This window comes from Dendropsophus ebraccatus, chromosome 8 (genome assembly GCF_027789765.1).
Source record: "Dendropsophus ebraccatus isolate aDenEbr1 chromosome 8, aDenEbr1.pat, whole genome shotgun sequence".
In the NCBI taxonomy this organism is placed as follows: domain Eukaryota; kingdom Metazoa; phylum Chordata; class Amphibia; order Anura; family Hylidae; genus Dendropsophus; species Dendropsophus ebraccatus.
This window is the reverse complement of record NC_091461.1, coordinates 10,294,397-10,309,091: the sequence shown is the minus strand read 5'-3', so window position 1 is coordinate 10,309,091 and position 14,695 is coordinate 10,294,397. Positions and strand designations below refer to the sequence as shown.

The 14,695-nt window shown below is 51.8% G+C and overlaps 1 protein-coding gene across 1 annotated transcript in view; it reads left to right on the top strand.

Annotated features, from left to right (window-relative positions):
* SHOC2 (SHOC2 leucine rich repeat scaffold protein) overlaps positions 1 to 14,695 on the top strand; it is a 33,035-nt gene that overhangs the window by 1,772 nt on the left and 16,568 nt on the right. The window contains exon 2 of the mRNA XM_069979787.1: positions 10,786 to 11,676. Coding sequence (XP_069835888.1) covers positions 10,971 to 11,676 — 706 coding nt within the window. The 5' untranslated portion in view covers positions 10,786 to 10,970. The remainder of the gene's footprint in view (positions 1 to 10,785; positions 11,677 to 14,695) is intronic.

Below are 14,695 nucleotides of genomic sequence, written 5' to 3'. Positions count from 1 at the left end.
GAGCCCCCTCCACCCCTGTGTGTGAGCCCAGAGCCCCCTCCACCCCTGTGTGTGAGCCCAGAGCCCCCTCCACCCCTGTGTGTGAGCCCAGAGCCCCCTCCACCCCTGTGTGTGAGCCCAGAGCCCCCTCCACCCCTGTGTGTGAGCCCAGAGCCCCCTCCACCCCTGTGTGTGAGCCCAGAGCCCCCTCCACCCCTGTGTGTGAGCCCAGAGCCCCCTCCACCCCTGTGTGTGAGCCCAGAGCCCCCTCCACCCCTGTGTGTGAGCCCAGAGCCCCCTCCACCCCTGTGTGTGAGCCCAGAGCCCCCTCCACCCCTGTGTGTGAGCCCAGAGCCCCCTCCACCCCTGTGTGTGAGCCCAGAGCCCCCTCCACCCCTGTGTGTGAGCCCAGAGCCCCCTCCACCCCTGTGTGTGAGCCCAGAGCCCCCTCCACCCCTGTGTGTGAGCAGTGTGTCCCCCCCCTCCACCCCTGTGTGTGAGCAGTGTGTCCCCCCCCTCCACCCCTGTGTGTGAGCAGTGTGTCCCCCCCCTCCCCCCCTGTGTGTGAGCAGTGTGTCCCCCCCCTCCACCCCTGTGTGTGAGCAGTGTGTCCCCCCCCCTCCACCCCTGTGTGTGAGCAGTGTGTCCCCCCCCTCCACCCCTGTGTGTGAGCATAGTGCCCCCCCCTCCACCCCTGTGTGTGAGCATAGTGTCCCCCCCCCTCCACCCCTGTGTGTGAGCATAGTGTCCCCCCCCCTCCACCCCTGTGTGTGAGCATAGTGTCCCCCCCCCTCCACCCCTGTGTGTGAGCATAGTGTCCCCCCCCCTCCACCCCTGTGTGTGAGCAGTGTGTCCCCCCCCCCTCCACCCCTGTGTGTGAGCAGTGTGTCCCCCCCCTCCACCCCTGTGTGTGAGCAGTGTGTCCCCCCTCCACCCCTGTGTGTGAGCAGTGTGTCCGTCCCCCCTCCACCCCTGTGTGTGAGCATAGTGTCCGTCCCCCCTCCACCCCTGTGTGTGAGCATAGTGTCCGTCCCCCCTCCACCCCTGTGTGTGAGCATAGTGTCCGTCCCCCCTCCACCCCTGTGTGTGAGCATAGTGTCCGTCCCCCCTCCACCCCTGTGTGTGAGCATAGTGTCCGTCCCCCCTCCACCCCTGTGTGTGAGCATAGTGTCCGTCCCCCCTCCACCCCTGTGTGTGAGCATAGTGTCCGTCCCCCCTCCACCCCTGTGTGTGAGCATAGTGTCCGTCCCCCCTCCACCCCTGTGTGTGAGCATAGTGTCCGTCCCCCCTCCACCCCTGTGTGTGAGCATAGTGTCCGTCCCCCCTCCACCCCTGTGTGTGAGCATAGTGTCCGTCCCCCCTCCACCCCTGTGTGTGAGCATAGTGTCCGTCCCCCCTCCACCCCTGTGTGTGAGCATAGTGTTTGTCCCCCCTCCACCCCTGTGCGTGAGCATAGTGTCCGTCCCCCCTCCACCCCTGTGTGTGTGAGGATAGAATAGTCAGTGACAGCAGTGATATTGTTGTGTAGCCAGTGACATTTACCATTCAGCACTGCAGGAAAGCTGGGTGACAGACTCTGTAACAGCTGTAGTGGCGGATGTGTTGGTTGTCACAGCTTGTGGCACTATTATCAGGTGTTCTCCAGGTGTTTTTAAGACTACAATTCCCAGCATGCTGCTGTTTGGGCATGCCAGGTGTAGTAGACTTGCACAGCTTTAAAGGGGTTATCCAGCGTGGGAAAAACATGGCTGCTTTCTTCCAGAGACAGCACCTCTCGTGTTTTTAGGTCAGGTTCGGTTTGCAGTTGAGCTCCATTCACTTCAATAAAACTGAGTTACAAAACCTGCACCCAAACTGGTGCTGTCTCTGGAAGAAAGTGCCCACGTTTGTCTTATGCTGAATAACCCCTTTAAGCAGGGCTCTCTGAGCATGCTGGTAGTTGTAGTTTTTCAGAATTGTTCCCCATCTATTTATATCTATTTTGTTTGTTTTTTTTAGTTGATTTGTTGTAAATCTATAATCCGGATTGCATCTGTCAGTGATTGTATAAATGATTTAGCATTCTATTGCCTGCAGTTATCAGCCAGGCCGGGGATCAGTTGACTGTGGGAAAGCTCAGCACAATATTTGCCTCCTCTTATCGGGGGTAAAGGTCATGGTGGTCAGACTACTCTGGACTATTCGGCTTCAATAAACATTAAAGGGGTTGTCCACCAAAGAAACTGTTTTCTTTAAAATCAACTAATGCCAGAAATTTGTAATTTACTGCTTATAAAAAAAAATCTCCAGTCTCCCGCACTTATCAGCTGCTGTATGTCCTGCAGGAAGTGATGTATTCTCTCCAGTCTGACACAGTGCTCTCTGCTGCCACCTCTGTCCATGTCAGGAACTGTCCAGAGCAGGAGAGGTTTTTTATGGGGATTTGCTGCTGCTCTGGACAGTTCCTGACATGGACAGAGGTGGCAGCAGAGAGCACTGTGTCAGACTGGAGAGAATACACCACTTCCTACAAGACATACAGCAGCTGATTAGTACTGGAAATGTGTTAATAGAAATAAACTACAGATCTCTGGCACTTGCCGGGACCAGTTTATTTTAAAGAATATATATATTTTTTTGTGAACGATCCCTTTTGAAGGGGTTATCCAGGTTTAGAAGAACATGGCCGCTTCCTTCCAGGGACAGCACCACTTTTGTCTCCAGTTTAGGTGGAGGTTTTGTAGCTTAGTTCTATTGAAGTCAATGGAGCTTAGTGGCAAACTGCAGCTGACCTGGAGACAAGAGTCGAGTTGTTTTGGGAAGAAAGTGACCATGTTTTTCTAATCTTTGATAACCCCTTTAATGGTGTAGTGCTAGGTGTCAGTGCGGCCCGCCAGCTGAAACATAACTACAATTCCCATCATGCTTGGACAGCTAAAGCTTTGGATGTCCAGGGATGATGAGAATTGTAGTTTTGCCACAGCCGGTGGGCCGTGAGTTTGAACCCCTGCTATAGTGGATGGTTTGTCAGTGTCTGACTGGTGGCACCTGCCTCCTCCTCGTGTGCCCTCCCGCTGAGTGCCTCCATTATGGTTCTCCTGCACTGCCCGACCAGTGTCAACGCTCCTGCACTGCCATGCCAGTGTCCGTGCCTCCAGTATGGTTCTTCAGCACTGCCCTATCAGTGTCCGTTCCTCCATTATGGTGCTCCTGCACTGCCCGACCAGTGTCCGTGCCACCAGTATGGTGCTCCTGCACTGCCCGACCAGTGTCCGTGCCACCAGTATGGTGCTCCTGCACTGCCCGACCAGTGTCCGTGCCACCAGTATGGTGCTCCTGCACTGCCTGACCAGTGTCCGTGCCACCAGTATGGTGCTCCTGCACTGCCCGACCAGTGTCCGTGCCACCAGTATGGTGCTCCTGCACTGCCCGACCAGTGTCCGTGCCACCAGTATGGTGCTCCTGCACTGCCCGACCAGTGTCCGTGCCACCAGTATGGTGCTCCTGCACTGCCCGACCAGTGTCCGTGCCACCAGTATGGTGCTCCTGCACTGCCCGACCAGTGTCCGTGCCACCAGTATGGTGCTCCTGCACTGCCCGACCAGTGTCCGTGCCACCAGTATGGTGCTCCTGCACTGCCCGACCAGTGTCCGTGCCACCAGTATGGTGCTCCTGCACTGCCCGACCAGTGTCCGTGCCACCAGTATGGTGCTCCTGCACTGCCCGACCAGTGTCCGTGCCACCAGTATGGTGCTCCTGCACTGCCCGACCAGTGTCCGTGCCACCAGTATGGTGCTCCTGCACTGCCCGACCAGTGTCCGTGCCACCAGTATGGTGCTCCTGCACTGCCCGACCAGTGTCCGTGCCACCAGTATGGTGCTCCTGCACTGCCCGACCAGTGTCCGTGCCACCAGTATGGTGCTCCTGCACTGCCCGACCAGTGTCCGTGCCACCAGTATGGTGCTCCTGCACTGCCCCGACCAGTGTCCGTGCCACCAGTATGGTGCTCCTGCACTGCCCGACCAGTGTCCGTGCCACCAGTATGGTGCTCCTGCACTGCCCGACCAGTGTCCGTGCCACCAGTATGGTGCTCCTGCACTGCCCGACCAGTGTCCGTGCCACCAGTATGGTGCTCCTGCACTGCCCGACCAGTGTCCGTGCCACCAGTATGGTGCTCCTGCACTGCCCGACCAGTGTCCGTGCCACCAGTATGGTGCTCCTGCACTGCCCGACCAGTGTCTGTGTCACCAGTATGGTGCTCCTGCACTGCCCGACCAGTGTCCGTGCCACCAGTATGGTGCTCCTGCACTGCCCGACCAGTGTCTGTGCCACCAGTATGGTGCTCCTGCACTGCCCGACCAGTGTCCGTGCCACCAGTATGGTGCTCCTGCACTGCCCGACCAGTGTCCGTGCCACCAGTATGGTGCTCCTGCACTGCCCGACCAGTGTCCGTGCCACCAGTATGGTGCTCCTGCACTGCCCGACCAGTGTCCGTGCCACCAGTATGGTGCTCCTGCACTGCCCGACCAGTGTCCGTGCCACCAGTATGGTGCTCCTGCACTGCCCGACCAGTGTCCGTGCCACCAGTATGGTGCTCCTGCACTGCCCGACCAGTGTCCGTGCCACCAGTATGGTGCTCCTGCACTGCCCGACCAGTGTCCGTGCCACCAGTATGGTGCTCCTGCACTGCCCGACCAGTGTCCGTGCCTCCAGTATGGTGCTCCTGCACTGCCTGACCAGTGTCCGTGCCTCCAGTATGGTGCTCCTGCACTGCCCGACCAGTGTCCGTGCCTCCAGTTTGGTGCTCCTGTACTGCCCGACCAGTGTCCGTGCCTCCAGTTTGGTGCTCCTGTACTGCCCGACCAGTGTCCGTGCCTCCAGTTTGGTGCTCCTGTACTGCCCGACCAGTGTCCGTGCCTCCAGTTTGGTGCTCCTGTACTGCCCGACCAGTGTCCGTGCCTCCAGTTTGGTGCTCCTGTACTGCCCGACCAGTGTCCGTGCCTCCAGTTTGGTGCTCCTGCACTGCCCGACCAGTGTCCGTGCCTCCAGTTTGGTGCTCCTGCACTGCCCGACCAGTGTCCGTGCCTCCAGTTTGGTGCTCCTGTACTGCCCGACCAGTGTCCGTGCCTCCAGTTTGGTGCTCCTGTACTGCCCGACCAGTGTCCGTGCCTCCAGTTTGGTGCTCCTGTACTGCCCGACCAGTGTCCGTGCCTCCAGTTTGGTGCTCCTGTACTGCCCGACCAGTGTCCGTGCCTTCAGTATGGATCCTCCTCATACATGTCTGTGCATCCGAGATCAGACCTGTCTGGGCAGGGGAAGGTGTCTGATCCGCGCAGTCTCACCTTTAATTAAGGAGTTTTGCTTGTAAATCCTTCCGGCTATGTAATTGTTGCAGCACTTCCCGGAGCGGTACATTATAACCATAGGTTTCCTCAGTCGCCAGTCATTGCAGCCATGTGAATGCACAACTTCTGCAGCCGTCACATTGCAGTTCTTGACGCAATCTTTGCACAACCTTACTGTCTCGCTGCCCTTTGTCATATATTGATCTTTCTCCTTGCCCACCCTGGGCTGGTGAGTGTAGGGGGAGGAGTACTCTGTGCACCCCCATAAGGGAGCCCATCAATTCATCCTGTGCTATAACTTGCAGCCTGCACATAGGACAGCACATTTAAAGGGGTTATCCTGCACTACAAAAACATGGCCGCTTTCTTCCACAGACAGCACCGCTCTTGTCTCCAGGTCAGGTGTGGTTTGCAATCAAGCTTCATTCACTTCAATGGGACAAAGTTACAAAACCTGCACCCAAACTGGAGACGAGCGGTGCTTTCTCTGGAAGAAAGTGGCCATGTTTTTGGAGCTGTGAATATCCCCTTTAAGATGATATGTCATGTGATCAGGACCCAGGCCAGTCTTTGCAACTTTTCAGACTGTAGGAGATGACCTTTTAAAAGGAGGACCATCCCCTAAAGCTCAAGCCCCCATAAGTGGCCATTGATATAAACAATAACTTGCGTTATTATGACCAGGGTAACCACCATGATGGGCTGGGAATGTCTCAGTAAGGTCCGGGTAGGGGGTCACAGGTATGTGGAGCCATGCTGACTGCATCCCACAGGGTCCATAGAGCCAACACCACCATCCATGTGCTCCCACAGATAATGGGAGAATTATATCCAACAGAAGAAAACCTCCTCATAGCCTGAAGATGCTGGAGCGCCTGTATGTGGTGCAGGTTGCTGTGGGGTATAACATCCAATTCTCTTGCAGACCTGTATGTTAGGGGGGGGGGTTATTGATCAGCTGATCTAGTCTGGAGGGATATAGTTCTTGCCCCCCGTTATCTCTATGGAGACTTCTGCCCCCGGCAGGCTGGGAGTGGTCTCAGATCTTGGCTCCCCCATGGCTGCCGGTCACTTCTGCCGCCTCCTCTCCCTCCGAAGGGTAAATCTATCTGCTCATTTCATCTGTCAGTAAGTCCGGCCATTTGGGGATTACTGGATTATAGTAAAGCTCAGTCTGCCAGGAATAAAAAAAATAATAATAAAATCTTAATATGCTGAAAAAAATAGCATGTGATCTTCTAGTCTGCAGTATGGTAAAGGAATGCGGCTGCTGAAGGAGGATCTGCTGGGAGTTGTAGTCTCATACCAGCTGGGGGTTCTCTGCCACCAACTATAGGAGACAGCATCAGAGAATCCGAATATATATATATATATATATATATATATATATATATATATATATATATATAATATATCTCTCTTATGGGTGTTAATATATTCATAGCAGAGCTGCTAGTGACCTATATGTATACAGTCAGTGTACCAGCAGAATGAGTGCAGCTCTGGAGTATAATACAGGATGTAACTCAGGATCAGTAATGTAATGTATGTACACAGTGACCCCACCAGCAGAATAGTGAGTGCAGCTCTGGAGTATAATACAGGATGTAACTCAGGATCAGTAATGTAATGTATGTGCACAGTGACCTCACCAGCAGAATAGTGAGTGCTGTAATTGTATGGGGTGGGATATCGCTGTTGTTTCCCGCACCATATGATCTGTGATGTTGCCCGCATTGTGACAGGTTGATTGAGGTTTTGTAAGCGGCGGGGCGTCTGCCAAGGAACCAAGGTAAAAAGGCATTGGCAGCCTTGTTAAATAAGGGGAGTATTTTCACCGCTCCTTGAAGTGTCAGTCACATGGCCTGTTCCTTGAAGGGTTAAGTGTCGCCTTCTGATCTCCACACCCCACACGCCCTGCTCATAATGTTTATAAAGCTCAGCAGAGTCTATAGAAAATATGCGGTTTTGGTTTTATAAGCTTCGGCATTGTTTTATTCACTTCCTACAGCCCCAGTAGGTGAATACAGGCCGGCTTCCTGATTCCTAGATGGCAGCGAGGGGCGACTGCCTCCGGGCTGGGAGATGGGGGGCTGGTGGAGGATGAGCACCACCTCTTTACTGTCCGTACTCATGCACTCTCTGCAGAGCGGAGCGTGCATGTATACAGGGGGCTGGTGGAGGATGAGCATCCCCTCTTTACTGTCCGTACTCATGCACTCTCAGCGGAGCGTGCATGTATACAGGGGGCTGGTGGAGGATGAGCACCACCTCTTTACTGTCCGTACTCATGCACTCTCTGCAGAGCGGAGCGTGCATGTATACAGGGGGCTGGTGGAGGATGAGCATCCCCTCTTTACTGTCCGTACTCATGCACTCTCAGCGGAGCGGAGCGTGCATGTATACAGGGGGCTGGTGGAGGATGAGCATCCCCTCTTTACTGTCCGTACTCATGCACTCTCTGCAGAGCGGAGCGTGCATGTATACAGGGGGCTGGTGGAGGATGAGCACCATCTCTTTACTGTCCGTACTCATGCACTCTCAGCGGAGCGGAGCGTGCATGTATACAGGGGGCTGGTGGAGGATGAGCACCACCTCTTTACTGTCCGTACTCATGCACTCTCTGCAGAGCGGAGCGTGCATGTATACAGGGGGCTGGTGGAGGATGAGCATCCCCTCTTTACTGTCCGTACTCATGCACTCTCAGCGGAGCGGAGCGTGCATGTATACAGGGGGCTGGTGGAGGATGAGCATCCCCTCTTTACTGTCCGTACTCATGCACTCTCTGCAGAGCGGAGCGTGCATGTATACAAGGGGCTGGTGGAGGATGAGCACCATCTCTTTACTGTCCGTACTCATGCACTCTCTACAGAGCGGAGTGTGCATGTATACAGGGGGCTGGTGGAGGATGAGCATCCCCTCTTTACTGTCCGTACTCATGCACACACTGCAGAGCGGAGCGTGCATGTATACAGGGGGCTGGTGGAGGATGAGCACCACCTCTTTACTGTCCGTACTCATGCACTCTCAGCGGAGTGTGCGTGTATACAGGGGGCTGATAAACCCGACATCCGCTTACAGGTGTCGTCTGCCATCACAGATCCGCATCGTCTGCATCGGGGCCAAGTCCTGCAGCACCCACATGAACTTGACGCCTGGGGGAGGGGAGAATGTTTCAGCAAATAGTCCGGATCCTCCGAGCGTTTGGAATATTTCAGCCATGGCCGTCGTGACAGTGACTTATTAGATTTTGCTCTTCTGTCCCTTTAAGTCAGGGATGGGGGAACCTACGGCCTTTCAGCTGTTGCAAAAATACAATTCCCATCATACCTAGGGGCTTTTGCTGTCCAGCAGGATGGGAATTATAGTTTTTAGCTCCCCCATCCCTGCATGAAGTGGACAGTAAGGATATGGGGAGCAGGGGGTAGAGCTGGGACAGGCCCCTCCATTCCTCCTGTAATAATTGCAGACTATTAGACTTCAGGTTTTACCAGTTCTTACAGCTTTATAATATATATATATATATTTATATTTATATATATATATATATATATATATATATATATATATATATATATATAAAATTTATTTTTGTGCTCTTATCCTGTAAGATCCCGATCAACGCCTTTTTTTTTTTTTTTTTTTTTTTTAATGCAACAACTGAGCTGTGACTGAATTGCAGAGCAAAAAATCCTGTGTGAACAAAGCTTTTTCCTTTAGGGTAAGGGGCCTGGATTCCAGGTAAAGGTGCAGCACTGCTTACATGGCTTCCTGTGCTGTCCTGTGTGCAGTGCTGATCATCCTGATCCTCCTGGTTCATCAGCTTTGACAGTAGACTAGCACATTATCTCAGCAATGTTTCTCTCTCTGACTCTTAGATACTTTACAGGGGCCAAATATTCATAGTAATGTACCAGCCTGCCAGCTGTGCATCCGTTGTCTTGTCTAGTAGGGCTGTGTGGATTTTGAGGACAGAGTCAATGCTGGTTTCGGCATGAAAGGCCACACAGTGTAAATTTGGACGACCCCACTGCCTTTCACTTCAATGGAAGAAGAAGAACTGTGCAAAAGAGGAACATGTCACGTATGTGGTCAATGCTAAGGGTCCTATTGAAATAATTTCTTGGTGGTCTGATTTATTGGGGGGTCGGGTCTTGGGTCTGGTTTTAAGAGAGGAGGGGTTCTGTTTATGGGTCTGGTTTTAGGAGGGGGGTCGGGTCTTGGGTCTGGTTTTAAGAGGGGGGGGGTCAGGTCTTGAATCTGGTTTTAGAAGCGGAACCCCTGGAATAAAAAACTGTTTATTCCAGGGGTTCCCCGGTGCAATAAATCAGGGGTTCCCCAGTGCTGGTCAGTCCTGTACTGGAGTAAAATTATACTTTAATGAGCACAGGTGGGTGTAGCCCCTGCCCCCCATGTGTCTCAGGTTTTGGGGGAGCGATGTCTCGCTCTCTTCTTCTCCAGCCGGTCTCTGAGTATTTGCACAGCTGGGGATGTTTCTCCCCTTTTGGAGCTTTTGTTGCGTGTCCATTTTGATACCTGTCTGGAGACAAGGTACAGCTCCTATAATAACACGCTCTCTCATCCTCTCGCTTGTATGTTTAGCTGAATAGTTGTCTGTCTGGACGTCCAGGTGTCTCTGTAAGACGGACCGTGTCACAACTTGGTAATTCTGGCTAATTTTCCTTTAAAGGAAACCAGTCAGGAGTTTCATGCTGCCCGATACCCAGGCTCCCTCATTATAGTGATAATCAGAGTATAAAAAAAACCTGGATTTCTGTCTGGGTATTATGGGGGTTGTAGTTGCACGTTTCGATGTGCAATGAAAGGTCAATGAGCGTCTGAGCTTCTGTGTATCTGAGGATGTGTAACCACTGTTTATAGGATGTTTGTGTTGTAAAACGCTCTATAAATGAGTGCGGTCCTATAATGTTGTTTGGGGTCTCTTCTAGTAATGGCATCACTGTAGGGACCCGAGTCTAGTCTATCAGATTTGTTCTGCAGCGCCACCACAGGAGAAACAAAGCATTACACATTTCTTATTGAAATAGATTGACAGTCATTGTAATAATGTATTGATCTCCTGTGTCCTTGCAAAACCACAACCCCCATGATTCCTGGACAGCCAAAGCCTGTCCAGGCATCATGGGAGTTGTAGTTTTGCAATAGCTGTGGAGCCACAGGTGGAGAGACCCTGGTCTAGACCACCAGACAGGCTCAGGGCATGGTGGGAGTTGTAGTTTTGCAACAGCTGCAGTGCCCACAGATAGAGAGACCCTGGTTTAGAGCATCACTCAGGCTCAGGGCATGCTGGGAGTTGTAGTTTTGCAACAGCTGTAGAGCCACAGGTGGCGCGACCCAGGTCTAGAGCACCAGTCGGGGGTATAGCGCATGCTGGGCGTTGTAGTTTTTTAAGATACTTTACGAGATGTACGAGACTTATTTATTGGCTTTTATCTTTTATTGTCGTCTCTTCTCTCCGCAGACGATCTAATCCGGAACCAGTCTCTATAACATTCAACGCCTGCTCCGATCTGGAATAAAACATGTAGCTCGGTGGATATATATACAAATATATTAGGAGCTACTGGTATTATTTTTTTCTTATAAAGGATTACCCTGTGCCCTGTCCACGTTGAGTTCATGCGGTGGTCGACCTAATCCGTCACTATGAGCAGCAGCATAGGAAAAGATAAGGACCCCAAGGATAAGGACTCTAAGGGGCCCGGCACGGTCAAGGACCGAGAAAAGGAAGCCAAGGCCTCTGGGGGTCCCGTGAAAGAAAACAAAGACAAGGATCTTAAGACCAAAACCAAAGATGCCAAAGAAGGGAAGAAAGACGCAGGTGGGGCGCAGCCCGGTGTGGCTTTTTCTGTGGATAACACGATAAAACGCCCCTCAGGCTTCTCTGGGATGCGTAAGAAGGCGAGTAACGCCGAGGTGATAAAGGAACTGAACAAATGTCGGGAAGAGAACTCGACTCGTTTGGACTTGGCCAAGAAGTCCATTCACCAACTCCCGGCCTCCATCAAGGAGCTGACGCAACTAACGGAACTTTATTTATATGGTAACAAGCTGCCGTCGTTGCCAGCGGAGGTGGGCAGCCTGGTGAACTTGGTGACGCTGGCCCTTAGCGAAAACTCTTTAACCAGCTTGCCGGACTCTCTGGAGAACCTGAAGAAGCTGCGTATGCTCGACTTGCGGCATAACAAGCTGCGAGAGATCCCGGCGGTGGTGTACAAGCTGAGCTCCCTCACCACGCTCTTCTTACGCTTTAATCGTCTCACTACTGTGGAGAAAGACATCAAAGCCCTGACCAAGCTGACTATGCTGAGCATTCGGGAAAACAAGATCAAGCAGCTACCGGCAGAGATCGGTAAGTCGGGGGTTGAAGCGGGGGCTCATGGTCCGGGCATCGGTTCTAGCTTTGAATTGTCAAGGTAGCAATATTATGGTGGAGGATTACATCATTAACTGTTCTCAGGATGTAGCTGAACATTGGTAGTCTGACTGATCCCTGTAATTGCAGGAACGGGATTAAAGGGGTGCTCCGGGCGGGAGGGATTTTTTCACCATGGCTGGAGGGGGTGGATTCCAGCACTGGGTCCTGCACCAGGCTGCTCCGGTCTCCAGTCCTCAGCCGCTTCCTGGTGTATGATGCAGCTTGAGATGTGACATTTCAAGCCCGCTCAGCTATTCAGCGGCTTTGATGCTGAATGGCTTAGCGGTGTTGAAACATCACGTCTCAAGCCGCGGCATAGACAAGGTAGCGTCTGGGGACTGGATGCAGGACCCAGCACTGCAACCGGGGAGGTAAGTGGACGTTGCTTTCATCCACCCCCTCCCCGGCCATAATGGAAGAAAGTCTCTTCAGCCGTAGTAACACTTTAAATGGGGCAGTGGTCACATATGGGCCCTATGTTCACCTACTCAGGGACTGCTTGAGCTGGCTGAGGACATAGCTTGTGAATAGCATTGCTGCACACATGACGCTACGCTGCTGACCTGTTCTCACAATCAGCTATTTATCCTTTCTGCAATTGGTAATAAGTTATAAGTTGCATATTGGTGGGCGGCTTCTATCATGAGATTAGGGGTTCCCTTGTCTTCATAGTAAAGTGTTGGTCTTGCATGTGTGTTAATCTGTTTGCTAAGGACCACTGTACTCCTTACCTTACTGATCCCAGGATTGTATGTTTGATGGGAATCTGCCTGCTGGAACCCCCACTGATCAGCTGCTTATCCATTTGTGCATAGATATAAAAGGGTTATCCAATAATAACATTACCAACATGCGATAAATCACTGATCGGTGGGGGTCTGACTGTTAGATTAGCAAAGTACAGGGGGGCTATCTTTGCCATGTTCTCAGCAAGTAAATGTGAGTGGCTGTATGCTACTTATGTTTGCTACAGATCACAAGTGATCGACCCTCAGCCTGTATGACTTGTTTCCTCTCTATACTATATGCCTTGTATCTGCCCTTCTCCCCATCTACATAATGTATGAGCTATTTCCTCTGCACTATATGCCTTGTATCTGCCCTTCTCCCCCATCTACACACTGTGTGAGCTGTTTCCTCTACCCTATATGCCTTGTATCTGCCCTTCTCCCTGTATCCAGCCTGCATGACCTGTTTCCTCTCTATACTATTTGCCTTGTATCTGCCCTTCTCCCCATCTACATAATGTATGAGCTATTTCCTCTGCACTATATGCCTTGTATCTGCCCTTCTCCCCATCTACACACTGTGTGAGCTGTTTCCTCTACCCTATATGCCTTGTATCTGCCCTTCTCCCTGTATCCAGCCTGCATGACCTGTTTCCTCTACCCTATATGCCTTTTATCTGCTCTTCTCCCCATCTCCAGCCTGTATGAGCTGTTTCCTCTATACTGTGCCACATATCTGCTCTTCTCCCCATCTCTAGCCTGTGTTACCTTTTTTCTCGTTATACTGTATGGGTGGGTTCAGACTACAGAATTCTCGCGGGTAAATTCAGCCGAATTCCGTTGCCTGTATGCGCTCACGCCCGTGCCATAGACTCCATTCTATGCACGGATGGATTCCGCATTCCACCAAAAGAATTGACACGTCAAGTCTTTCGGCGGATAGCGGAATCAGTTGGCCCATAGAACTGTGTCTACGGAGCCGGCGGAAAGGCGCCCGGCCGTGAGTGTGTACAGGCAACGGAATTCGGCTGAATTTATCTGCGAGAATACCGTAGTCTGAACCCGCCCTATGTCTTGTTATCTGCCCTTCTTCCCATCTTCGGCCTGTATGAGCTGTTCCCTCTCTATACTATACCTTGTATTTTTCCTTCTTACTATCTCCAGCCTGTGTTACCTGTTTCTTCTCTATACTATATGCCTTGTATCTGCCCTTCCCCCTGTTTCCAGCCTGTATTACCTGTTACCTCTCAATGCTCTATGCCTTTTACCTGTCTTTGTCGTCTTCGGCTTGTATGAGCTGTTTCCTCTCTATACTATTCCTTATATATGCCCTTCTTCTTGTCATCAGCCTGCAGACTTTGCATTGTGCCAACATTACAGTTGTATCTGTAAAGTTACTTATTATATGTGACGTTTTCTACCATAGTGAGGAACCATGAGAGGCCGCCATGCCATCCTCCAGTGTACGTGTTGCATATATTCAGTGACCGGACATCTGAACAAGTGGTGACTTTTGGATAAATCCCCCGTCTTCTTACCCTCCCTATTCTGGATCTCCTATGGGGGTCAGAGGATGCACTCCTCACTATCACTATATAGTAATAGTAAGGAGCGTGTCCTCTCACCCCCATAGGAGACCCAGAATAGGCTCTTCCTGCCTCCTAATAGAACAGGAAAAATATCTCCGATTACAAAGCCGCTTGGGTTGTTTGTGAAATCGGGGACGATTCTCATATGCAAATGTGGAAGAATCTTCCGTATAGGTCAGGGAAGGAGAACCTTCTGCCCTCCAGCAGTTGCAGAACTACAATTCCCATCATGCCTGGACAACAAAGCTAACGGCCGCAGGTTTCCCATCCCTGTTATAGTTCATGTCTCTAGGACTCTGCATGGATCTGGAAGAGTTGCTCATGTCATGTATACAGACTGGTCCCTGCTGTTATATAGAGAGCTGGGGAGACGCTGACATATATATATTTACAGCCAGCCCACTGCTTTACTAGTTCTGTAAATTCGCTCTTCCCTAATTATACCTTTTAATTTGGGTGTAACCCCCTTTAAGTGAATGCGGCTGAGCTGCAGTACCTTGCACGGCCATATGGAGCGCTGTGGGAATGAAGTCTTAAATGTTGGCCAGCATTCCCCAACCTGTCACTCTCCAGCTGTTGCAGAACTACAACTCCCAGCATACCCTGATAGCCTTCAGCACGCTGGGGGTTGCAGTC